Genomic DNA, 25,000 nt, shown 5'->3' on the forward strand with positions numbered 1-25,000 from the left:
GATCTATTTTCATAATGTATTTTAATTTCTTATTGTCTATTTATTACAGGCAGCTCAAGGCTCACGTGCTATATATCATGATTAACAGTGAACAGTTACATACACTCCCTCTGGTGGTCTGATTGGTGAACTGCAGGAACACAGAGAGTGAAAGTGCACAGGTCACTTCATCATTAAGGATAGAAATAGACCTTATTAAAAGGATTGAAAAGAAATACAAATACAGTTTCACAAAGAACATTCATGAATAATGGCCCATAAATAGTTCTGGAAACAGATATTTGTGGCGAGTCTGTGGAGACGCCTACACCCCGCTGAGCGTAACGCAGTCGGATGTGACTCACTGTTCATCAGGAAGAGACCAATTACAGAGGGAGTGAGCAGTGAATGAGTATAATGTGCAGTGTTACATACACACAGAGAGAAAGAGAGAGAGAGAGAGAGAGAGAGAGAGAGAAAGAGAGAGAGAGAGAGAGAAGTGAAGTGAAGACACCCCGGACGATCACCACAACGAGATCAGAATTTTAGCTCAATTCATACTTCAGTCAAACCTGCATGACATGGAACAAACATGAAGTCAAAAATATTGTGAAAACAAAACATATTTGAGCCTATATAAAGCAGAACAAATCAGTTTCACATTTATCTATTTATTTCTGTTTAGATATGTCCATGGCTGCATTGTAAAGCATTGCTAACATTATCTGTGTAGCTAAAGCTATAAGCTGTGTAGATAAAGCAATTTCACAAGAATCTGTCATATTGTATATATATATATATATATATATATATAAATCTGATGGTTTTAGTCCGAAGTATTTTAAACAGACTGCAGAAAGCAGAACAATGCTGAGAGATGATGAGTCCAAGCCGACAGAGAGTAAACATATGAGAAACCGTCTTACACCACCGATATCGAATGGAGAAGTAACTAAGAACGTCATCCGAGGTTATCTGAAGATGTGTCTCATAACACAACAGTGATCCCTCTTATTACTAAAACACAAACACACGCACACACACACACACACACACACACACACACACACACACACACACAAAGCCCAAGAAAATGACCTTAAGTTCCCTGATGCATGTTTGTGTGGGTGTTTTGGGTTCGTGTAAATAAACATTTGTATAAGCAGCCCTTCAAAAATCCTGCATTATAATCTATGAGAAATAATTCACAACGAGAAAATTTTTTTAAAACGACTCGCTGTCCTACTTCAGAATCCCTTATGGCCAACACCTTTCAAAATCTCTTCAGAATTTCCTCAAAAAGGAATTGCAGACCAACCCCCCCCCCCAAACACACACACACGTAGGGACAAGTCCCACATCACATATAAATAACTCTTGACCCCAGCCCTGTAATGAAACTGATCTTCAGTCTCATAATTAAAGGAAATAAAGCTCTTAGCATCTTGCTTTAAAAGGAAGCTAATTAACAGCAGCGTGGTTTAACTCCTCTCACATCAATGCAATCTGCAGACAGATACAATCACAACAATGATTTCTATCAGATTTTCTGTTTCTATTTCTAACCAATCAGAATCCAGACACCAGAATTCAGCAGCGCTGTGGTCTGAGGTCCAGCAGTGGACTTGGCTGATGTCGTAGTTCTGATGATACTAACCATATTCTCAGAAGAGTGTGTTGTGGAAATGTTAAGGTGTATTCATAATGTAACATCACACTGTTGTGTCGTCCACACTTTCTTAGTGCTAGTCAGAACTTTTTAACAGGAGTCAGTCATGCCAGAAAGCCTTTCTTTCCTTCATGCATAATAAAAAGATAAAAATCTCCATTTCTGCTCTGACCCTGTTGATGCTGTCGGCTGTATCGGGGCAGATGGCGAGTCTGTGCCACGTCTGGGCTCTCAGCTGGGGTTTTTGGATAGCCAGAGGGGTAGAGGGCGATATTCTCAATGTCAGACCTGTCAGCTTTTCACGGAATACATCCGGGTGGATGCGTGTGTGTGTTTGTGTGGGTGTATGGTGTGGTGTGTGTGATGGCTGGTTTGTATGGCGTGGTGGTGATGGTGTGTGCAGGGTGTGTGTTTGTGTGCCTAATGTGCTGTATGTGATGGTGTGTGTGTGTGTATGTGATGGTGTATGCAGTATTTGTACATGGTGTGGTGTGTACTGTATGTGTATGTGATGGTGTTAGACGTGTGTGTGAGGTAGTGATGTGGTGTGATGTATGTGATGGTGTTAGACGTGTGTGTGAGGTAGTGATGTGGTGTGATGTATGTGATGGTGTGAGACGTGTGTGTGAGGTAGTGATGTGGTGTGATGTATGTGATGGTGTGAGACGTGTGTGTAAGGTAGTGATGTGGTGTGGCGTATGTGATGGTGTGAGACGTGTGTTTGAGGTAGTGATGTGGTGTGGTGTATGTGATGGTGTGAGACGTGTGTTTGAGGTAGTGATGTGGTGTGGCGTATGTGATGGTGTGAGACGTGTGTGTGAGGTAGTGATGTGGTGTGGCGTATGTGATGGTGTGAGACGTGTGTTTGAGGTAGTGATGTGGTGTGGCGTATGTGATGGTGTGAGACGTGTGTTTGAGGTAGTGATGTGGTGTGGTGTATGTGATGGTGTGAGACGTGTGTGAGGTAGTGATGTGGTGTGGCGTATGTGATGGTGTGAGACGTGTGTTTGAGGTAGTGATGTGGTGTGGTGTATGTGATGGTGTGAGACGTGTGTTTGAGGTAGTGATGTGGTGTGGTGTATGTGATGGTGTGAGACGTGTGTGTGAGGTAGTGATGTGGTGTGATGTATGTGATGGTGTTAGATGTTTGTGTGTGAGGTAATGATGTGATGTGGGGTATGTGACAGTGTTAGATGTGTGTGTGTGTGAGGTAGTGATGTGGTGTGGCGTATGTGATGGTGTGAGACGTGTGTTTGAGGTAGTGATGTGGTGTGGTGTATGTGATAGTGTGAGACATGTTTGTGTGAGGTAGTGATGTGGTGTGGTGTATGTGATGGTGTGAGACGTGTGTGTGAGGTAGTGATGTGGTGTGGTGTATGTGATGGTGTGAGACGTGTTTGTGTGAGGTAGTGATGTGATGTGGTGTATGTTATGGTGTGAGACGAGTGTGTAAGGTAGTGATGTGGTGTGGTGTATGTGATGGTGTGAGACCTGTGTGTGAGGTAGTGATGTGGTCTGGTGTATGTGATGGTGTTAGACGTGTTTGAGGTAGTGATGTGGTGTGGTGTATGTGATGGTGTGAGACGTGTTTGAGGTAGTGATGTGGTGTGGTGTATGTGATGGTGTTAGACGTGTTTGAGGTAGTGATGTGGTGTGGTGTATGTGATGGTGTGAGACGTGTTTGAGGTAGTGATGTGGTGTGGTGTATGTGATGGTGTTAGACGTGTTTGAGGTAGTGATGTGGTGTGGTGTATGTGATGGTGTGAGACGTGTTTGAGGTAGTGATGTGGTGTGGTGTATGTGATGGTGTGAGACGTGTTTGAGGTAGTGATGTGGTGTGGTGTATGTGATGGTGTTAGATGTGTGTGTGTGTGAGGTAGTGATGTGGTGTGGCGTATGTGATGGTGTGAGACGTGTGTTTGAGGTAGTGATGTGGTGTGGTGTATGTGATAGTGTGAGACATGTTTGTGTGAGGTAGTGATGTGGTGTGGTGTATGTGATGGTGTGAGACGTGTGTGTGAGGTAGTGATGTGGTGTGGTGTATGTGATGGTGTGAGACGTGTTTGTGTGAGGTAGTGATGTGATGTGGTGTATGTTATGGTGTGAGACGAGTGTGTAAGGTAGTGATGTGGTGTGGTGTATGTGATGGTGTGAGACCTGTGTGTGAGGTAGTGATGTGGTCTGGTGTATGTGATGGTGTTAGACGTGTTTGAGGTAGTGATGTGGTGTGGTGTATGTGATGGTGTGAGACGTGTTTGAGGTAGTGATGTGGTGTGGTGTATGTGATGGTGTTAGACGTGTTTGAGGTAGTGATGTGGTGTGGTGTATGTGATGGTGTGAGACGTGTTTGAGGTAGTGATGTGGTGTGGTGTATGTGATGGTGTTAGACGTGTTTGAGGTAGTGATGTGGTGTGGTGTATGTGATGGTGTGAGACGTGTTTGAGGTAGTGATGTGGTGTGGTGTATGTGATGGTGTGAGACGTGTTTGAGGTAGTGATGTGGTGTGGTGTATGTGATGGTGTGAGACGTGTTTGAGGTAGTGATGTGGTGTGGTGTATGTGATGGTGTGAGACGTGTTTGAGGTAGTGATGTGGTGTGGCGTATGTGATGGTGTGAGACGTGTGTTTGAGGTAGTGATGTGGTGTGGTGTATGTGATGGTGTGAGACCTGTGTGTGAGGTAGTGATTTGGTGTAGTGTATGTGATGGTGTGGGACCTGTGTGTGACGTAGTGATGTGGTGTGGTGTATGTGATGGTGTGAGACCTGTGTGTGAGGTAGTGATTTGGTGTGGTGTATGTGATGGTGTGGGACCTGTGTGTGACGTAGTGATGTGGTGTGGTGTATGTGATGGTGTGAGACCTGTGTGTGAGGTAGTGATTTGGTGTAGTGTATGTGATGGTGTGGGACCTGTGTGTGACGTAGTGATGTGGTGTGGTGTATGTGATGGTGTTAGACGTGTGTGTGTGGGAGGTAGTGATGTGGTCTGGTGTATGTGATGGTGTTAGACGTGTGTGTGAGGTAGTGATGTGGTGTAGTGTATGTGATGGTGTTAGATGTGTATGTGGGAGGTAGCGGTGTGGTGTGGTGTATGTGATGGTGTTAGATGTGTGTGCGTGGGAGGTAGTGATTTGGTGTGGTGTATGTGATGGTGTTAGATGTGTGTGTGGGCGGTAGCGGTGTGGTGTGGTGTATGTGATGGTGTTAGACGTGTGTGTGGGAGGTAGCGGTGTGGTGTGGTGTATGTGATGGTGTTAGATGTGTGTGTGGGAGGTAGCGGTGTGGTGTGGTGTATGTGATGGTGTTAGATGTGTGTGTGGGAGGTAGCGGTGTGGTGTGGTGTATGTGATGGTGTTAGATGTGTGTGTGGGAGGTAGCGGTGTGGTGTGGTGTATGTGATGGTGTGAGAGTATACTTGTTTGATTTCAGGAAATTTTGTTCTTTGGCACCAAATGTCCAGTTTGTGCAAAAGATTTAGAGTTGTGTCACAAGAGCAGCTTTTTCATATTATGAAAATGACAGTAAAAAGGCACGAGCTACTTAAGACATTAGGACAAATGTTTAAAGGATATCTTATATAACAAAAATAGACTCATTTTTCATTTCTTTAATTCACATGGGCACATCTCGTGTTCGAAAACAGACAGAAATCAAATTAGACGCAGCACAAAGACTCTAAACGCAGCTATTTAGTGCAGAGAAAGAAAGTGCACTTCAGATAGAAAGATGAAACACAAGTTTGTCTCTCATCCATTCGATGACTCTCTCAGCGTCAATTTGTTGTGTGAGTGCCACAATAAGTCACACCTCAACTGTTCCTCCTACAGCGTATTAATAACATCTTTTCATCCCAAATGCATTCCATGTGACTAAACCCGAGTGCCTCTATTTGAAGGTCAAGTCCGTCAGCAAAGAAGCATTTTCTTATTTTCTTCCTCAATTACTGCCACGAACAAAGCTTGATAGTATATTAGGGCTCAAGAAAAATTAAAAAAGTTATGAATAATAACAGAAATTTTATAAAAGTAACAGTTTTGCATTTAAACCGAGCTTTTGTATATTGTCTTAAATCATTGTGAATCAAACATGAATCAAATTGAATCAAATCATTGTGAAACAAATAAATCAGAGTGAATCAAATGAATCAAACTGAATCAAATGAATCAAAGTAAATTAAATGACTCAAATAGAAATGAATGCAATAACTTCCTTTTTATTTCACTTTCATCCCGAGTGTGTTGAGGTTGCCAGATTTTGATATTCACCTCCTGATTTGGGATGTGGGTTTACATTAAATCACAATACAATAAATCATCTACCTTTTAAAAATGAAACTTTGAAACAGACACTTGTCTCATAGACTAGAGGACTTGAGGGAAAAACGTGACCTCACCATGGATACTGTGAACCCGATGATGTCATCAGTTGTCTAGGTTTATGCACTGTTTCCCGATTTATCCCTGATTTATCACTCTACAGCTTGGGTACGCTGAACTTGGTCAATTTACACGTTTTTCGCTGCTCTCATGTTCCCACATAATAATTCATCCGTTTAAACAGAATTCAATCAACAACAATCAATATTTATTCCCTTACCATCCTAAACGCTGTAATATACAACCAATCAGCCACTTCCTGTTCTGAGGGTAACCACAAGAACAAATCAATATCGATTCATCTAGCAATTCACCAGAGCTGAGGGAGCGGTTTAAAGCTGAAAACGTTTGACAGGCTTTGTGTGAAATCACAATGAGCGGCTCAGGTTAGAGATTTGTAAGAAGCTGTTTTGAAATGTTCACTCTGTGACGTTAAAATGACCGCAAACATTTTACTTGGTTTGGATTCATGTCATCTTACACTGAATCATTTTCCAGTAATTAAATCTTTCCACATAAGAATCACGTTCTTGCTGGGAAAACAGTTATTAGTTCTTTTTTAAAACATAATTTTAGCATCATTATTTTTAAGACCTAGACCTAATTCAGGAACCATAAACATCAGAAAAAAGAGCACAGTGCTAAATCTGCATATAAAGCCAAATCTTTTTCTTAACATGTGTTTATAGTCAGTTTTGGAAGTATTGATACATTTTCAGATTTGTACACTGCTGATATTTTACACCACCTTAGATTGGATCTCTTGTTAAAATTCAGAGATAACCACAGCCCATGCATGTGCTCTATTGGTCAATGAAGTAAATTCCATTTGCACACTGTGTTTATATTCTGACCTGTGCTGCTCTGAATGGTCCGGACTGTGGTGGTGGTCCGTGGTGGTGACGCAGGCAGCAATGGTCCATCCTCGTCCTGTGAGCAGCCCTGATCGATGGCACGCACATAGCTGTGACTCCGCATACGGAAACACCCAGGAACCGGCAAGTCCAGTGCAGCCCTCTCCACGGCCTGAGACTCCATCTCGCTGAAGACACTTTCACACACGGCCTCGATCTGTCCGTTCACCTCAACCTCGCTCACCTTCAGGAGAAAATATACAACCCAGAATTCATGATATCTGTATTATATATCCCTAAAAAGAGGTATTGATAAGAGGTCAAAGCACACAAACCTGGCTAATGGTGCTCATAGCCCTCATGTAGCTCTCGTTTCGTGAGCGGTATTGAGGCGAGGCGAGAAGAGCTTTAGGATCCAGACTCTCCATACTTCTGTTAATGGAAACTTCGCTGACGGCCCGCAGGTAGCTGTGACTCCTTATCTGTAGCTTCGGAGAATGTTCTGTAGAAATACTGAAGAAAGACATAGAGACGTTCACTTCAGATCATTTGATCCAATTCACTAGTAAGAGTCGACTCTTTTAACTCCTGAAAGGGGCAACGATTTTTATTTCTAAATTCTGCATATCATTGACCCGTGATTGCTTTTCCTCACCTAATTAAGACTGAAACTTATAAGTTGTAAGTATGGTAATAAAATAACAACATTTTGCATTTTATTTTATGTAATTTTTATTTACATTATTCCTTAATTAACAATGAGCTATAAACATGCAGAGAAAGCACACATTCAATTTATTTTAATAATAATAATAATAATAATAATAATAATAATAATAATAATAATAATAAAACAGGACATTTTGCATTTTTCTAATATGATCCTTAAAATGAAGTCTTTAAACAATTCAGAGAGCATCCTCATAAAACTGTGTACGGTTGCATTCACAAATACTGTCCAATTCAGCAATCAGGCAACAATACACACTAATGCTTGTCCTGCTACATTTCATGATCCGCTGACAGTCTGATGTTTTATTTATAGAGCTGTGAATGACAGGCATGAGCGCTCACTCCAGCTGAGATGGTCCAGGCGTCAGATGTGCAAAGCGGATGTTAGGGAGTTTACAGAGCTTTGACTTCATCAACATTTAAAGCTGTGAAATCCCCAGTAAAAGGGACAGGCAGATTGGGAGGATATGGGGGAGCTGGAGATTTTTACCCCCTCAGAGCACATGCTCAGTGTGTCGTCGGCATGTTCACTTCACTTCCTCAGTGAGTGTGAACAGCGAGAACACATAATCGGGTGAAGGCCTGCACCATGTATGGAGAGAGAGAGCGAGAGAGAGAAAGAAGAAGAGAAAAGAAATTCATTTAAGGCCACCCACACAGTAAACACACACACACACACACAAACACAGCTGACAGGCAGACACACTGCCTCCAGCTGCAGCAGCATCAGCATCGGCAGGCCAGACATCAGTGGAAGCTACATACACAAATGCACACACGCACGCACACACACGCACACACACAAAAAATGCTGCAGACCACCCCCCCCTCTCTCATATATATATATATATATATATATATATATATATATATATATATATATATATATATATATATATATATATATATATTGCAAATCAGTTTGTGTACATTTTCAAAAAAATTGGATTTCCATTAGGCATGATGTCACAATGTGGCAAACGTTAGTTCTCTTGCTATATTAGCTGATTAGCAATCCTGATTATGTACCATTTATGAAAGGAGTCCCTAGTGTCACAGATGAAAAACCGTTTGAGCTTCTATTTAAACATGAGGGAATTAGTGCAATAATCAGTGTGGAAATCAGTCCATTTGGTATATCTTCATTCTCAAGTTGGATTAGCTGTTTAGCTTCCTGGCACTCCCACAATCTCAGTGTGTATGTCTCTACACACATTTAACGAAAGAAAAAGAGTGTGTGTGGAACTGAAGGAACGTCAGCTCACAGGTGCTATAGGGCTGGTCTGAGGAATCGATCGAGATAATCGTTTGTCATCATAATTAATTTAGATACAATTAAGTATATAATTGCTGGTTTGACTCTGAAGTAACAGCTTTGTGTCACGTCACATTATATGTGAAGAAAATGAACTGTCATATGTCAGTTTTCTACTTGCTAGTTTAAACGCATGAAAACAGTCAGATATAAACAAATAAATCGGTCTGGCTAATTATCCGATTATGGAATCATCGACTCCTCTGACTGTAGCGTTTATAGTAAACTGTTCTCATTACTTCAGATCCTCTGGATATACTTCACACCAATAATACTGCAAGCCAGCAAAAATCAATTCGGCTCCTGCTGAGAATGCGGCGAGCTTTTCACCTGCAACACCTCCGACGTCAAAACGGGAATAAAATGCTTTCACGGTGTCAGTGCAGCAGTTTAAAAAAAAGCCCACGGCTAATTAAGAGTAATTACTCATAGACTCGATGGAAAACGGGTTGCATGGTGTTAATTAAAACTGCACGTATAAAGAAAGGAACCACGGTTCGGTCGAGACTATAATTGAAATCAGCACCGAGGGAGGATCGCCTACAGAGCCTATGTGTTTCTGTAGCACACACTCGAGTCCACTACTAATCATATATTCTTAATGTAAAAAATAATGTTAAAAATATCATGAATGATTTACTGTAGGGGTAAAGTAGGCGGAGCCACCGCTAGGGACGCAGTGTTGGTGGGGTCAGGTGTGTGTGTGTGTGTGTGTGTGTGTGTGTGTGTGTGAGTGTGTGTTTGTGTGCGTGTGTGTACAGTAATGCTCTTACTTGAGCGTTGTCATTTCTGTGAGTGATGGCTGCGTAGCTTTGAGGTAGCTGGCTCGTCTCGCCTGCATCTTGGGTGATGGTTTGGGGCTTCCATCAGAGTCACCACTGTCGTCCTCAGCCATGGCTTTAACGTAGCTCCCACTGCGCATGCGTCTGCATGGGATGTCATCTTCCTTCCCCATGGGGAAAGCCCCCCACTCGTCCTGAGGCACCTGCAGGGTCAGAGGTCACACGCCATAACATACAAACCTAAAAAGTCTCTACAACAGCCTCGGTATGGTTTACATCATATCTCACTCCCTGTCTCTCTCTCTCGCACACATAGCACAGTGGGCAGAGATAATTAATGAGGCTGCCGGTGTGAGCTCGCATGATTGGGCTAACGATGCCTCCCTGCGTATCACAACATCTGTCTCGACTCAACTCGCTCACACAAACTCAGATTAGCTCCATTAAATAATCCACATGTTTGAGTTCACAGAATTATAACAATTCACACAATCTGACCTTAACGCAGGATTCTAAAAGCTTAAAGTACATTCACATACATAAGTAAATCAGCTGAGGCATGTTGTGTATGTGTGTGTTGTAACACAGATTTATTTCTCCCTGATTTCTCACATGACACTGAGCGAAAAATCCCACGTTAAAGAATTCCTGTGCCACAGTGTGAATCAGCGCAGAGCTACCATTGCCATGGAAACGGAGGGCCCTGGCGTCACTGTGGGTATAAAAGGCAGTTAGTGATAAAACACAATGTGCCCACACACACAAAACCACGGATGTGTTTATTCCTTAAAGATGGTGCTGTGCAACTGATCATCACGTCACAACAACTGTTTTTTTTTTAAGTTCATGTGACAAGCAATGTCTCCTTTCACTTACACAAGGCTTAAACTTATAAAAATCTGATGGTGCTTTGATTTCAGGACATGATGCTTACAGAAATATTCAACTCCAGTAACCAGTGTGTGGCAATGGCACAACAGTACATCCTAATATTGTGAGATAGAACAGTGATTTTTTTTCCACATTGTGTATGTGGTCTTATGTAGCTGCTACATGAGCAGCATCCAAAGCATTAAAAGCTCTATCCACTAGAGGGCAGGGTATTTGAGAGTGGCAACATGGTGAATGTAACCCAGGTGACTTTATTGTTTATCTTGTGAAAACAGACAAAACACAAGCACCTCGGACGCATCGATTTAAAAAAGATAATGACCGAAATGAGTTGATGCAACAATTATAAATCAAATACTACTGAAAAAGAAAAAAACAACTGCATGTAATAAATAATTCATACACGTTAACAGGCTAGCAAGATGATTTACACATAAAAAGTCCTTCCTGGGACTATTATTATTTATGACCTTCCGGAAATTCTGAGCCATCAATCACAGGATACTAGTATTCAGGGGTACCAGCAAATTAGTGTTGCCTGGTATGACATCTTATGGCTCTACAGCACCCCCGCTGATGAATTGTGGTATCACACCACACCAAAGATGTTAATTTCTGTAAATAAGCACGCATGTGCGCTGCTCCAGATGAGGGCGGGATACATGTGGCATACATCTTGTGTTTGGAAGTACACTCCTAGCTTTCCTAATGCACTGTCACAGGCAGCTGAGGGCGCTACAAATCTCGCTGAGTAAAATGATAAAACAAAATATCATAATAAACTCAAGTGTCAACAGGAATCTGAGTGGATCTCATATCACATTAAATCTGCATAATTTTCTTTGTAAATTTATGAAATACTTAATATTATGAAGAAGCTTTTTCTCCATGCTTACTTGTGCCTTACATGTTCAAACTGTGCTATGGTGTTCTCTCACCTCTACTAGCTTCATACTTTGTTAGTTTGTGAGTTAGCTACATTAGTTAATTTTAATCTGTGTCGTGTTTGTGTCTCTGTAGACAGGAAGTTTGATGAAAAAAACTAAATCATCCCCTGATGTATGCTAGATCTCTGTGAAACTCTTCCACAGATGCTGTCTTCTTCGACTTTCCAAAACACACTAGGAGTTTTCCCTGACAGTCTGAGCTCTAAGCACCCAGCTGAGCTGAAATCCACAGCAAGGCTCCCAGCACGCCAAACTGCTCTGACTTCCTGCCTCATTTAGAGGATAAAAGATCCTGTCGAACATCACAGCATACAATTCCGCTCGTTACGGCCGTCCAGGATACTTTTCTGGATCTTCCTTTGGAAAACTGGTATTTTTCACAGCAGGCTTCCGAGACGGGCTAAAATGCTACGTTTAAATGTTTGTGTTAAAAGGTCAGAGCTCCCAAAAAAAAAGGTTCCTGATTAATTCACACACTTTTAAGGAGTTAAATTTCTAAAAGCACAATGTCTAGGTTTGGTGGATGCTAGCATAACCTCACCAAACTTCAGAAGCTTGCTCTCTCTCTCTCTCTCTCTCTCTCTCTCTCTCTTTATCACACACTTTTTACACATACATACAATTTACACGAGATCTTAAGAAGTCCTAACAGCTGTTAGACACGCTATCAAAACATCATTACAGATAATTTGGCAGGGGGATCATCCAGCACTCGAGTGGGATTAACCGCCTTGCTCGAAAGCAAAGTGCCATCCCACATCCCACAATCAAAGTGTTCCAAAAAAAAAAGCATTGAACATTCATTCAGAGTTACTATGGCAACCAAGGTTCTGAATTTAGCACATCCAAAAAAAAAGAGATAGAGAGAGAGAGAGAGAGAGAGAGAGAGAGAGAGAGAGAGAGAGATACAAGTTATTCTTTGCAATTTCTGAGCGTGAGAGAGAACATGGCAGAAACCCTCTCTTCAGAAGGAGGAGGATGTGTGACTGAGAGGCTGTGAATCACAGTCAATCACTCCTAATGCATCTCTCTGCTTCTAGTCTGTTAAAGCTTCATTTTTTAAAGTGTTCTTTATTACAGTTGGATGTGGTTGCTATATTAGTCTCTGATTAAATTCATGAAGCATGCTTTGGCATGGAAAAGGTGCTGTTTACATTTATATAATTTTCATTTTTATTACTAGTATTACAAACCAATAGAGAAAGGGGCAATACACACACATATGTAATGTACTGTATGTGTGTCTGTGTGTATGCATCACTTCCATGGCCACAGGTCTATAAAATCAAGTACCTAGGCATGCAGACTACATCTACTTCTACAAACATTTGTGCAAGGATGGGTCGCTGGAAACAACAGCAAATCAGCCACATAGTAGGCCACATAAAATCACAGACCGGGGTCAGCGCACACAGGTGTACAGTGCAGAGAAGTTTCTAGAGCAATTGAAGCATGTTCTCTGGAGTGACGAATCATGATTCTCTGTATGCTTCCAGTGAAATAAACACCTAATGCTTCAGCATATCAAGAGATTTTAGGCAATTTCATGCACCCAGTTGGGATGGCCCCTTCCTGTTCCAAAATGGCTTGTGCACAACAGTGCACAAAGCAAGGTCCGTAAAGACACAGATAAGCAAGTTTGATGTGGAGGGACTTGATGCCTGCACAGATTCCTAACCTCAACCTGAAAGAACATCTTTGAGATGAATTAAAGCAAAGACTGCGACTTCTCATCCAACATCAGTGCCTTTTGTCTCCAAAAAGGCTCATTGCAACACTTACTTTAACTTACTTAATCAGAACTAACCAAAAATTATGCCTCTTTGAATAAGACTGAAGAACATAGGCCACACCTCTTTCTGTGACAGTGTTAGCCAACAGGCCACACCTCATGTACTGAGGTTGACAAACATATAGACCACACTTCGCTCACTGACACCGACTGGCACCAAGGACACGCCTCCTTTGAGTCTATCAGGCAGTGAACACACCTCCTTCACTAGGATCAAATGGCCATGCCTCCTACAGTACAACTGAGCCACACAAGCCACACCTCCTTCAGTGATACTGATAAGCACAGAGGTCACACCTATTCACTGGAAAAGGAGGCTCATAAAGCAAACCTTCACTAGAGAGAACTAGAGAACTCTGGAACTAAGCGAAAGAGGCCACACCTCCTTCACTGGAACTAAGTGACAGAGGTCACACCTCCTTCACTGGAACAGAGTGACAGAGGCCACACCTCCTTCACTGGAACTGAGTGACAGAGGCCAAACCAATTTACTGGAACTGAGCGACAAAAGGCGACACCTCCTTCACTGGAAATGAGCGACAAAGGCCACACCTCCTTCACTGGTACTAAGTGATAGAGACCACACCTCCTTAACTGGAACTGAGTGACAGAGGCCACACCCCCTTAACTGGGTCTTTATTTATGACCACAAACTACAGTGTTTGTACTGTAACAGTGAGTAACCGTGAGCTTAGTTTCAGCATATGTCAAGGTGGTATTTATTTGTCCCTCCACTACAATGCTGTGATAATTACTGCAGGTCTCATGTTTAATGACCCTTTAAAGACATTTATTACCCACAACTTTTCATCAGTTTTTATTAGCATCTCATATTTTTGGTGTTCGTAATACAAAATACTGCAGGTCTGTGTGTAATGACCCTTTAAAGACAATTATTACCCTAAATGTCTATTAATATTTCATTGTCCCAGTTCATTATATGCAGCATATTAGCATTTCATATGCATCATTCATGACTGTGTTCTTAGCCTAGCAGGGTATACAAGATGAATTGTATTACTACAATGTTTATGCTAGTTGAATATCTGTTCATAGTTTGTAGCAATGTATCTGTATTGTATTTTATCTGTATAATAGACTGAAATTGACACTGTGATGCATCGCATCCTGATTTTGAGTGTGAGACGGCTTAAGGGCGGAGCTTAACTTCACTTTGATTTGCAAAATTGATTTATGTTAAATTCGTTCTAGACAAGTTTACTAGCAAGAGAGCTAAAATTTGTTAGCAAATTCTAACATGTTTTCCAACAGCCTGATAAAATTTGAATCTAAGCTCCGCCTCTTGTTTACCCAAGGTTGGATGGCACTCAGTTTCAGGATGTGCTCTCCAGGCAACTGGTGCCACACGAGGTAGTAAGGCTCGAACCCGAAAGCTGAGCTATCTGAATAATTAATCGTGTGATGCAACCCACCATCAGCACTCTGCTCTCCTTCTGAAGTGCTTTTATGCAGATTTAAATAATTGAACATGTGATAAAACGAAGGCTTCCACATCTTCCTTTGAAACAAAACAGTCAACGCTTAATTCAGGATTTGAAATCCGCAGATGCTCGCTTTATCACGTGGGAACCACTTTGCATTTAATGTAATTAAACAGACATGTACACACCCATCCCTTGCCCCTTCTTTATTTCACACATGCATACTCATTAGACCTGTCACAATCATGACATTCTGAATTATTTCCATTTAACTTTTCACTGCATTCTGCATTAATAACAAGTGTGATGACCATGTTATTATGAGGAGCAAAACATTTCTAAATGTACATCATGATGTGAATGTTATCCTTATTGTGTTTTCTTCATTGACACTATTCTAAATAGAAAACTATTCTTAATTACTGTACACTTACATGTACTGAACATACAAGTTAGCAGAATCTTTGTCTACACTTTCAAAGGGAAGTCAATCTCGATCAACTCAAATATTTCAGATTATTCAGTGATGTTGTAATTGTGACAGTCTAATATTCACCACCTCAGTAATGCATAAATGATAGAAAGAACTGGGAAGAAATTATAGAGAAAGAGATGAAATATTAAAGGTTCAGAGGTTAATTGAAATACCAGAAATAATACATGATCATCTAACTAGAAAGTAAGGCGGCTAGTGGTTTGCACTTACTTCTCAGCAGAACTCAAATCAAAGCTGGAGCCTCCCTCCGGAAGAAGCAGGAGGAGAGGAGGAGGAAGAGGATGTGACGGTGGTGGTGAGGGTGAAAGTGAAGGTGGGTGAGGTAAGCATGGGGGTGCAGGGGGTAAATTATTCATAAGGAGGGTTGAAATTTTTAAATTTGGATTTGGCATACCTGCAAGAATTGGCAAGTGCGCTCCTGCTGACAAGCCTCTGCTTTCACTAGCGCCTTATCTAGATTTACAGCAGCCTGCTGGTACACCTGGCGCGCCCTGCTCACCGTGAGAGAGGACGACCATGCACTCTTCTTCGCCAGCTGTGCCACATCAGAGCCCGGTGCCGTGATGGCGCAGGTCGTGCACTTGGCCACATCACTGCTGCTGCGCGAGTTCTTCAGCGTCGGCTCAGCTCCACATGCCTCCAGGAAGTACTGAGACTGTGCCCGCTCCGGATGACGCCCTACGGTCATGATGCCAGGCGCAGCGTGGCGCAGAGGGCAGACATCTCGCTCCAGCTCATCTGAGCTCCAGTATCCTGAGGGTGGTGTCCGCTGCTTGGGCTCTGCTGATTTGCAGCGCTCGCGACTCTTGCTCCGCTTGCGCTGCCGTGGTGTTGGTGCTGGCGTGTTTTCTCCATCAGGACTAGCTTTGCTTCCATTCATACTGCTCTTACTGTGTCCATGCCCATGTCCTCCATGGTGAGGCCCTTCTAATGAGTGTGACTTGGTAAAAAGTTTCTGCACAGAGTGCACCAAGTGCCGTATACGCCCAGGACTATCATTGCGCTGCTCTAAAGCAGCGGCTGCAGCCGCTGCCCGTTTATACTGCAGCGTGTGATAGCCATCCCGTGCCATTGGAAGCTGCCGATCCAGATGTTCCAGAAGGTTAACTGGCACTTGTTGACATTTTCCCGCAGGTCCCATTCCACCCGTGTAGGGGACGACAGCACACTCTTCCTTAGGCTCATGGCTTGTGCTGTAGTGGCGCCGAGGGAAAGTACCGTACGGCACCACACAGTCCGGCTGGTACGAGCTCCGTGAGGAATAATACGGATGATCAGGAGGAGGCGGAGCCTCAATCTGGCTGATGAGGTAGGGCTTGCGATCACCGTGGTGACCCATAGGGTCATACGAAGGCTCGCAGGCCACCATGTGGTGGTGGCTGCGGCTGCTGGAAAGGCCTTTCATCATCATCATGGGGCCAGGGTCATGTACACACACACACTCTACTAACGGCTCCGAACTCTCCCCACTGGACCTGTAGAGAGTAAAACAAAAATACGATAAACAACTGTACAAAATAAGCTCATTATAGGTAGATGATACACTCGAATCATTCCCAGGTCTCTAGACTCCACGTTTGATGCTTTTGAAGCCCTTAATGTGCAGGGTCAATTGACCAGAAACATACCACCTATTGTTCTAGAAAAAAACTGATGTGCGCCCTGGTAATTTCTGGTGCTTATGGAGAGGCCACGGCTAGAGGTAGAGTTATTTTCAATTGCAATGTCCCATTTCTCTACTTCTATCTATTCTTATAGAGCTCACTGTTTCATTGCTCAGATATCCCTTTACTTACAGCAGAGCTCACTTTATCTTTTGCTGTGCATTTTTGGATGTCTGTTTTGATCAGCACCTACACTTGGGCTTACCATGTCTGTTGAGAAACCTGCAGTGATCTGAGGTTCCTTCATGATTTCAAGAACTTTGCCACTGACTCTGGGATCTACCTTCTTTTACTCTCCTTCTAATACCCCACCCACTTGGTGGGCAATCTCCATAAGCAATCGCAAAATGAAGATTGATTTTGCTATTTTTGTGCAAACTGTTTGGATAAATTTAGCTGAAGAGTATAAAACAGAGAAGCAGAGTACATAAGGAGGTCTCCGTGCCCTCTCCCCTACAGAGCAGTGATGCACCTCGTGGCATCTCTGCTCCTCATTATTGCACTCTGTCAGTCACACAGCAGCATCCGTTTCATTCAGAATGCCGCTTTGTCAACCACAATCTGGGTAATTGCAGGTGGTGAGCTGGGCCTTATTCAGCTGTGCTAATTACGGTGACGTCGAAGATGAAGAGGCGAAGCTGCCTCAGGAAGAGAGCGCTACAGGAGGGAGAGTGGAGAAGGGACAGTGTGATTGAGAGAGAGAGAGAGAGAGAGAGAGAGAGAGAGAGAGAGAGAGAGAGAGAGAGAGAGTGAGAGAGAGAAAACTGTCTAACCTGTTATTAGAGAGGTTATTATTGGGCATTGTGACAATGTAATGGAAGAGGGCTACAGTGGCTTGGAGCACAAAGCCTCTGATCTCAAACACACACACAAACATATATATATATATATATATATATATATATATATATATATATATATATATATATATATAGACACAGGAAGAATAGAGCTCATTTCAAGGGAGCCATTGTACAGAGAACTAGAGAACCACAGGGGTCAGGTTTGTAATAAAGACTGTACTAAGTGTTGTGGCAGTGTAAAGTGTATTAGTAAAAACGAACATGCCATCTATCATCCATACCACCTGCATGATTGCAGTGCTAAGAAACTACAAATTCCCATATGATACCTGTCAGGACTCAGCCCGGACTTTGGCCACGTGCATCTGTTTACGTTCCTCGTCACGTTTCTGCCCCACCTTCGTCTGCTCCTCCCTGTCTACACACCTGTTTCCTATTGTGATTACCCTGTGCATTTAACTGTGCCACGTTGCCTTGTGCAGCGCGGAATCTATTGTTGTTTTGTCCTGTCTTTAGTCCGTGTCCTGTTTAGTGTTATTGTGTTACTAAACCCTATTTATTTCGCCATCCTGCATCTGGGTCTGTTCTGTCTCGCGTTCATGACAGAAGATTCCGCCGCACCGAGACCCAGCAGGATGGTCCTGATGGTCTCTCTCATTTTTTTTTCCCCCTGGACTTCGCGGTTTTGGTGACATCGGTCCGCATTTTTCCGGTGAGGGACGCCGCTCCGCTTCCAGTTTCTCCGCGGGGGGCACCGCCTCACTTCCTGTGTGCGGGCCATGTCACCAGCCCGAGTTTTGTTTAGTTTTTTCGGTGTCCTGTGACATCGCCCCGCATTTGTCCGGTGGGGGGCGTCGCTTCACATTTGGTTTCCGTGGAGGACGTTGCCCCACTTCCTGTCCGCGGGGGGTGTTGCAGGCCCGTTGTTGGCCCTTATGGATTTTGGCCCTTCTGTTTGGTGGAGGATTTTTTTTTCCCCCTGCCCTCCATCCCTGTTCCTGGTTTCCGAGAGGTGGGACTGGCCGCGGTGCGTAGGGGGTAGCGCTCGGCCCCCCTGCTCAGCTGTGGATGTCGCTCGGCCCTTCAGCCCGGCTGTGGACATCGCTCGGCCCTTCAGCTCGGCTGTGGATGTCACTCGGCCCTTCAGCTCGGCTGTGGACATCGCTCAGCCCTTCATCTCGGCTGTGAACGTCGCTCGGCCCTTCAGCTGGGCTGTGGACGTCGCTCGGCCCTTCAGCAAGGCTGTGGACGTCGCTCGGCCCTCTCTGGCTACACCGTCGTGTGCCTTGCTCCGCCCACCTGCCTCGCCGTGTGCCTTGCTCCCCCCACCTGGGGGGGGCAAGACTGTCAGGACTCAGCCCGGACTTTGGCCACGTGCATCTGTTTACGTTCCTCGTCACGTGTCTGCCCCGCCTTCGTCTTCTCCTCCCTATCTACACACCAGTTTCCTATTGTGATTACCCTGTATATTTAACTGTGCCGCGTTGCCTTCTACTGTTGTTTTGTCCTGTCTTTAGTCCGTGTCCTGTTTAGTGTTCTTGTGTTATTAAACCCTGTTTATTTCGCCATCCTGCATCTGGGTCTGTTCTGTCCCACGTTCATGACAATACCTCATGTGTTTTATGTAACCGAGCAACTAAATACCCATCCTAAATATCCACTTTACTCCTAATTTGTATATGGAATGTAGCAGCATACATATTTTGTTGTTCAGCCAGCTAAAAAAAACTCACAGAACAGATCAGAACATAGGAGAACAGATTAATCAAAACGTGAAAGTGACTGCAAAACATGTGAACTCAAAGTAGGTTATTTTAAAGGTTTAATTAAACTCTTTTATTCATGTGTCATTTCATCATTTATCATTTCATCATATTTGCTTTGCATACAATTCACCATTGGTACTTTTTACAGATTTTTTTTACCTTGTTATTTATTACTCAAACATTATAAAACTGACCTCTGTTCTGTTTTTCACTGTTTGTGTGCTCCGAACCAGGTGCTTTTCCCACCACACACTGAGTTTGAATAAAATGAGTGTATACTGTGTGATACTAGGTGATATCGATTAAGTCCTGCAGAATTTCTGCTCCACTTAGCTTAGCTTGTCCCCCATCAACAAATCTAGATTAAAGCAATAAAGCATGCAACAGCAATAGTGAAAAATATTGCTTCAGGCAACCAAACTGTATTTTGTATTTTGTACTGTATGTACCAAATTTGCTTTTTACATCAACAAGCTAAATATTATCAATAACTATATTGCTTGTTAGTCTATATATAACAATAAGCAGGTTTTCACCAAACAAACAAATGAAAGTGCAGATTTAAAAAAAAAAAAATAATAATTAGAGTAAAAACACTACCATGTCGGTGCAATATAATTATACTCAGGCCAGAATTATAACATAAAGGTTACACTGTACAAATCAAAGCACCTACTCAAGGTACAAAAGGAGCCTGAAGGTTATAAAGCACAGCGATCGAGGAAAAATAGAGGCAGTAAAAATCGAAGGAAAAGCAGTAAAACAAAATAAGACTTGGCACTGGGTCGTCCTCAGAAGCGACATCTTATATTTATTGTAGGAAGTGGACTTAGAGAAAGCATTAAAGTTTTATTACATCAGTAGTACTTCAGCACACACACACACACACACAGGTACACACATGCACACACACAGACAGAGTCCCCACTGCCCCTTCCAATTAGTATGATGTACACTACAGTGGCCACACTCCCTGTACATCAATTTGACACCACACCGTTTAATAGACCACATCTCATTACGAGCCGAACACACAGTCATCTGCTCTGACTGCAATGGTTTCTTCCACCGGCTTTGTTTCATACAGTGTGGATTACATAAGTCCTTGTTTTTAAGTGCCTATAAAAGCACAATCACCACTTCCCAAATCTCCATGATGCCATTCTGCCTGAAGGCCCCTGAGATGTGCAGAATGAGAAACGACTAACGGCTCACGTTACCTCCCTGCAGCGGCCCCGAGAGCGATCCACGAAGAAGAAAAGAGACTCTTTTAAATCTCTTGTAATGTAAAAAGACACATGGTAACAAACCTCCCCATGATGGGAGTAGTGTTATTACCACCATTGTCACAGCAGGAGACCAAATATCTACTATCTGTTTAAAAAACAAAACAAAAAGAAAACTATTTCTCTGACTTACCAATGTCATTCTGGTTCTCTGTCAGTCTGAATAAAGGAGGTGTGGCCTCAATTCCTGTCAGTTTTAATAAAGGAGGTGTGGCCTCAGTTCCTCACTCTCATTTTCTACTGCTTATCCGAACTTCTCGGGTCACGGGGAGCCTGTGCCTATCTCAGGCGTCATGGGGCATCGAGGCAGGATACACCCTGGACGGAGTGCCAACCCATCGCAGGGCACACACACACTCTCATTCACTCACACACTACGGACAATTTTCCAGAGATACCAATCAACCTACCATGCATGTCTTTGGACCGGGGGAGGACACTGGAGTACCCGGAGGAAACCCCCGAGGCACGTGGAGAACATGCAAACTCTGCACACACAAGGTGAAGGCGACCCTGGAGGTGTGAGGCAAACGTGCTAACAACTAAGCCACCTTGCCCCCCGGCCTCAGTTCCTGTCAGTTTGAATAAAGGAGGTGTGGCCTTTTTTCTGTCAGTTTGAATAAAGGAGGTGTGGCCTCAGTTCCTGTCAGTTTGAATAAAGAAGATGTGGCCTCAGTTCCACACCACCTTTTGAATAGAGTATGAATAGAGAAGAATTTTTGATCAAATGTACATTATCATCTGGGGCTTGCTAATATTATGAACAGCAGCTATGCTAATTCCTCTTCAATTCCTCTTTCTCTACTCATCCCTACTAAAGGAGGTGTGGCCTCAGTTGCTGTCAATCTGAATAAAGGAGGTGTGGCTTCAGTTCCTGTCAGTCTGAATAAAGGAGGTGTGGCCTCAGTTGCTATCAATCTGAATAAAGGAGGTATGGCTTCAGTTCCTGTCAGTCTGTATAAAGGAGGTGTGGCCTAAGTTCCTGTCAGTCTGAATAAAGGAGGTGTAGCCTCAGTTGCTATCAGTTTGAATAAAGGAAGTGTGGCCTTAGTTCCTGTCACTCTGAATAAAGGAGGTATGACATCAATTGCTGTCAATCTGAATAAAGGTGGTGTGGCTTCAGTTTCTGTCAATCTGTATAAAGGAGGCGTGGCCTCAGTTTCTGTCAATCTGAATAAAGGAGGTGTGGCCTCAGTTTCTGTCAATCTGAATAAAGGAGGTGTGGCCTCAGTTGCTTTCAGTCTGAATAAAGGAGGTGTGGCCTTTTTTACCCATCACTCTGAATAAAGGAGCCTCTGTACCTGTCAGTCTGAATAAAGGCAGTGTGTCTCGGTGAGATTTAATAGAAAGATTATTTTGTTTATTCCAACATCACCATGTCCTGATTAACCACAGCAAACAATGCAATTACATTAATTAGCTTTGTCACCTGACACCATCATTATTACAGTCAATTACAAAGGCCATCTTCGCAAATTCTGTGCAGAAATCTCCATCTGTTTGCTTCATAAACATGTACGGGCCTAACAGTGGGAGTAATTAATTTCAGGTAATGGGAGTCGAGCAGCAGCAGAGCAGAAGATGAAGATGGAGAAAAGTGTAGAGAAACGACAGAAGTGTTCACACTCAGCACTCAGGTGGCGTCACAGTCCTGATTAGGTCCTGAACTGCAGTGTTATTCATTTTCATTTGATTTAATAATTTTTTCAGTAGGTGATGATGGGACTGCTAACAGGAGCGCTTGAGAGGACGTCCCTTCTCCCTGATCATTAATCGAATTTTACAGTCTGACCTCAGAAGCTCGTTTTCCTCCAGAATAAAATACCGCTACATAAAAATGAAGCAAACTGCCAGCTTTTAACCACAAAACAACAGAAGAAAGAGGAGGAGTTACCAAATGATGCACTGCCCTTTTCTTTCTTTCTCTTTCCTTATTTCCTATCCTTGTCACTCATTACTTTTAATTTCCTTCTTACATATTTTTTCCTTCCTTTATTAATCCTTGTTTCTCTCTTCTTGCTTCTTATTATTCCTTACACCTTTCTTTAACTTCCCTCATTCAGCTACTGTTCCTTCCTCTCCTTTTCTTTCCCTCCAATTCCATCCTCCGATTTCCTTTTACTGGCTTTCATTATCTTTTCTTCTTTCCTTTTACTTTATAATCCTCTCTCCTTTTTGTTGCTTCATCTACCTTTTCTTCCTTCCTTTCCTTCTATTATTTCCTTTTATTCAATTTTTGTCCTTCCTTTTCATGTCCTTTATCTCTCTTTCCTTCTTTCCTTGTTTATTCTTAATCTCTTAATCTATCCTTTAATCTCCCTTAACATACTTTGTCTCCTTCTTCTTGAAAACAAAGAAGAAGGTAGCAAATGGGAAAGACTACCTTCCTCTTTGTTTCCATCCCTCCATTATCCTTCCCATTTCTTCTGCTTAATTAATTCCTTCCTTTATTCCTTTCATTGTTTTATCTCCTTATTTTTTTCATTTAATTCCATTTTCTACCCTTTCTCCACTTTCCCTTTCAATCCTTTCTTCCTTTATCTCCTTTTCCCTCCCTTGTCTCCTTCCTCCTATTTCCCTATCATACCTTCAAGTCACCTTCTTATTCCCCTTTCCTTTCTTCTTGCCCTCCCTTTTTGTTTTCTTTCGCTTCCTTTCCTCGCTTCTACTCCCTTCATCTCAGACTCGACAAGACTTGAAGCTAACAGACACAGTGTGCAGCAGATACATTGATCAGCAGTCAGAAGCTGGACAGGAGCCTGATTAATAATGTATACAGGCCTGTCATCTGATTCTCACCATAACTCAATAATCACTTGACATTTATTTAGTGCAAGCGGGATTATGCTTCTGCAGAACCCTGTTACTCGTGTCTGGCTGAAAAATGTTCAAAATGTCAAATCAGCTAGTACCTTAATGAGCAAAGGTGTCTGCTAATGATTAGCCTGAGAGTGCAGCGGTGAGAAGTGGCTCTGTCTGCGTACAGCTCGGCATCCTCCCACTCACTCCACACTCTTTCAGAAATAAAGAAGGAGAGAGGCTTTGAAGTCAGCTGATTGTTTAGTTAGCCGGCATTCGTACAGCAGCAGCGGCTCTGGTGCACGTACTAAATCGATGCATCGGTCCTTATTGTGCATTTCAGTGACTCAGAAGCTTTTGTTGCAGTCTTCCTGTGAGCTAGAAATATAACACAACTCGGATAGATGCCGTCTCTTCCCACGCACACAGAGACTATGAACTGAGAGAGAGAGAGAGAGAGAGAGAGAGAGAGAGAGAGAGAGAGAGAGAGAGAGAGAGGGGAACAGAGAGACAGGAAGAGCAAGCAGAAGTGTGTTCATACGTCATTAGGTCAATGTATGACTGCTATGTGAGAATCACCTCAACGTGTTCATCTACGGTGAAGTGTTCACATGTTTTCAGTCTGTTTAAAGTGGCAGTGTGTAATGTTTAGTGCCCTCTTCTGCCTACCAGATTTCTGATTTTCATCTAAAAATTATGATGGGAAGGCGGAGCTTATTTCAGGACCAGAAAACATATATAGTGTTAAACAATGAAACTAGCAATTGTGAGGTAATTCATTTTTAGGTATTTCAATAATTGTTCCAATGCATTCTGAATCACACACACCTAACTTCAGGAGTGCAAATCAGTCATGCTAATTGGAGGTCACCTGCATCTATATATTGTTAACCATGTTTCATTCATGCATGATTAAGACCCACCGCTGATCTGATGCAACTGAAAGCACAGAGTTGGAGATCTGATTCTTCTCAAAATTACCTTTGCTGAGAGAGCATTGTGAGAAAACACACACACACACACACACACACACACACACACACACACACACACACACACACACACACACACACACACACACACGCACTCCTTTTAAGTTATGTTAATCAAAACAGCTGAATCCAGCACACTAGGCCTTTGTGAAAGTATTCATTACAGTCTGTGTGTGTGTGTGTGTGTGTGTGTGTGTGTGTGTGTGTGTGTGTGTGTACAAATAAGTTCCACACCAGAAATATCTCGACGGACAGAGGGTGAACATCTCCATGGAAACAGATGGCTTTCGTACAAATCACAGAAACCCTGCACCAAAATGTTCATGCGCCTTTAAAAGCATTCACACACACTCTCTCTCAAACACCCCCCCCCCACACACACACGTTTTAAAAGAAATCAACAAATCATGAATTTCAT

General features: G+C 42.8%; 1 protein-coding gene across 4 annotated transcripts in view; it reads right to left on the reverse strand.

The window, feature by feature from the left end:
* Positions 1-25,000, reverse strand: part of dlgap1a (discs, large (Drosophila) homolog-associated protein 1a) — a 71,413-nt gene that overhangs the window by 7,605 nt on the left and 38,808 nt on the right. For 2 of the 4 annotated variants that reach the window (XM_027142818.2, XM_027142820.2), the window contains exons 2-5: positions 15,667-16,747; positions 9,696-9,907; positions 7,211-7,388; positions 6,876-7,119 (exon numbers count right to left, since the gene is read on the reverse strand). In XM_027142818.2, the coding sequence (XP_026998619.1) occupies positions 6,876-7,119; positions 7,211-7,388; positions 9,696-9,907; positions 15,667-16,686 (1,654 nt within the window). In that variant the 5' untranslated portion in view covers positions 16,687-16,747. The remainder of the gene's footprint in view (positions 1-6,875; positions 7,120-7,210; positions 7,389-9,695; positions 9,908-15,666; positions 16,748-25,000) is intronic. The other 2 variants (XM_027142819.2, XM_027142821.2) reach the window with 2 other exon arrangements.

Source organism: Tachysurus fulvidraco, chromosome 22, assembly GCF_022655615.1.
Source record: "Tachysurus fulvidraco isolate hzauxx_2018 chromosome 22, HZAU_PFXX_2.0, whole genome shotgun sequence".
Classification (NCBI taxonomy): domain Eukaryota; kingdom Metazoa; phylum Chordata; class Actinopteri; order Siluriformes; family Bagridae; genus Tachysurus; species Tachysurus fulvidraco.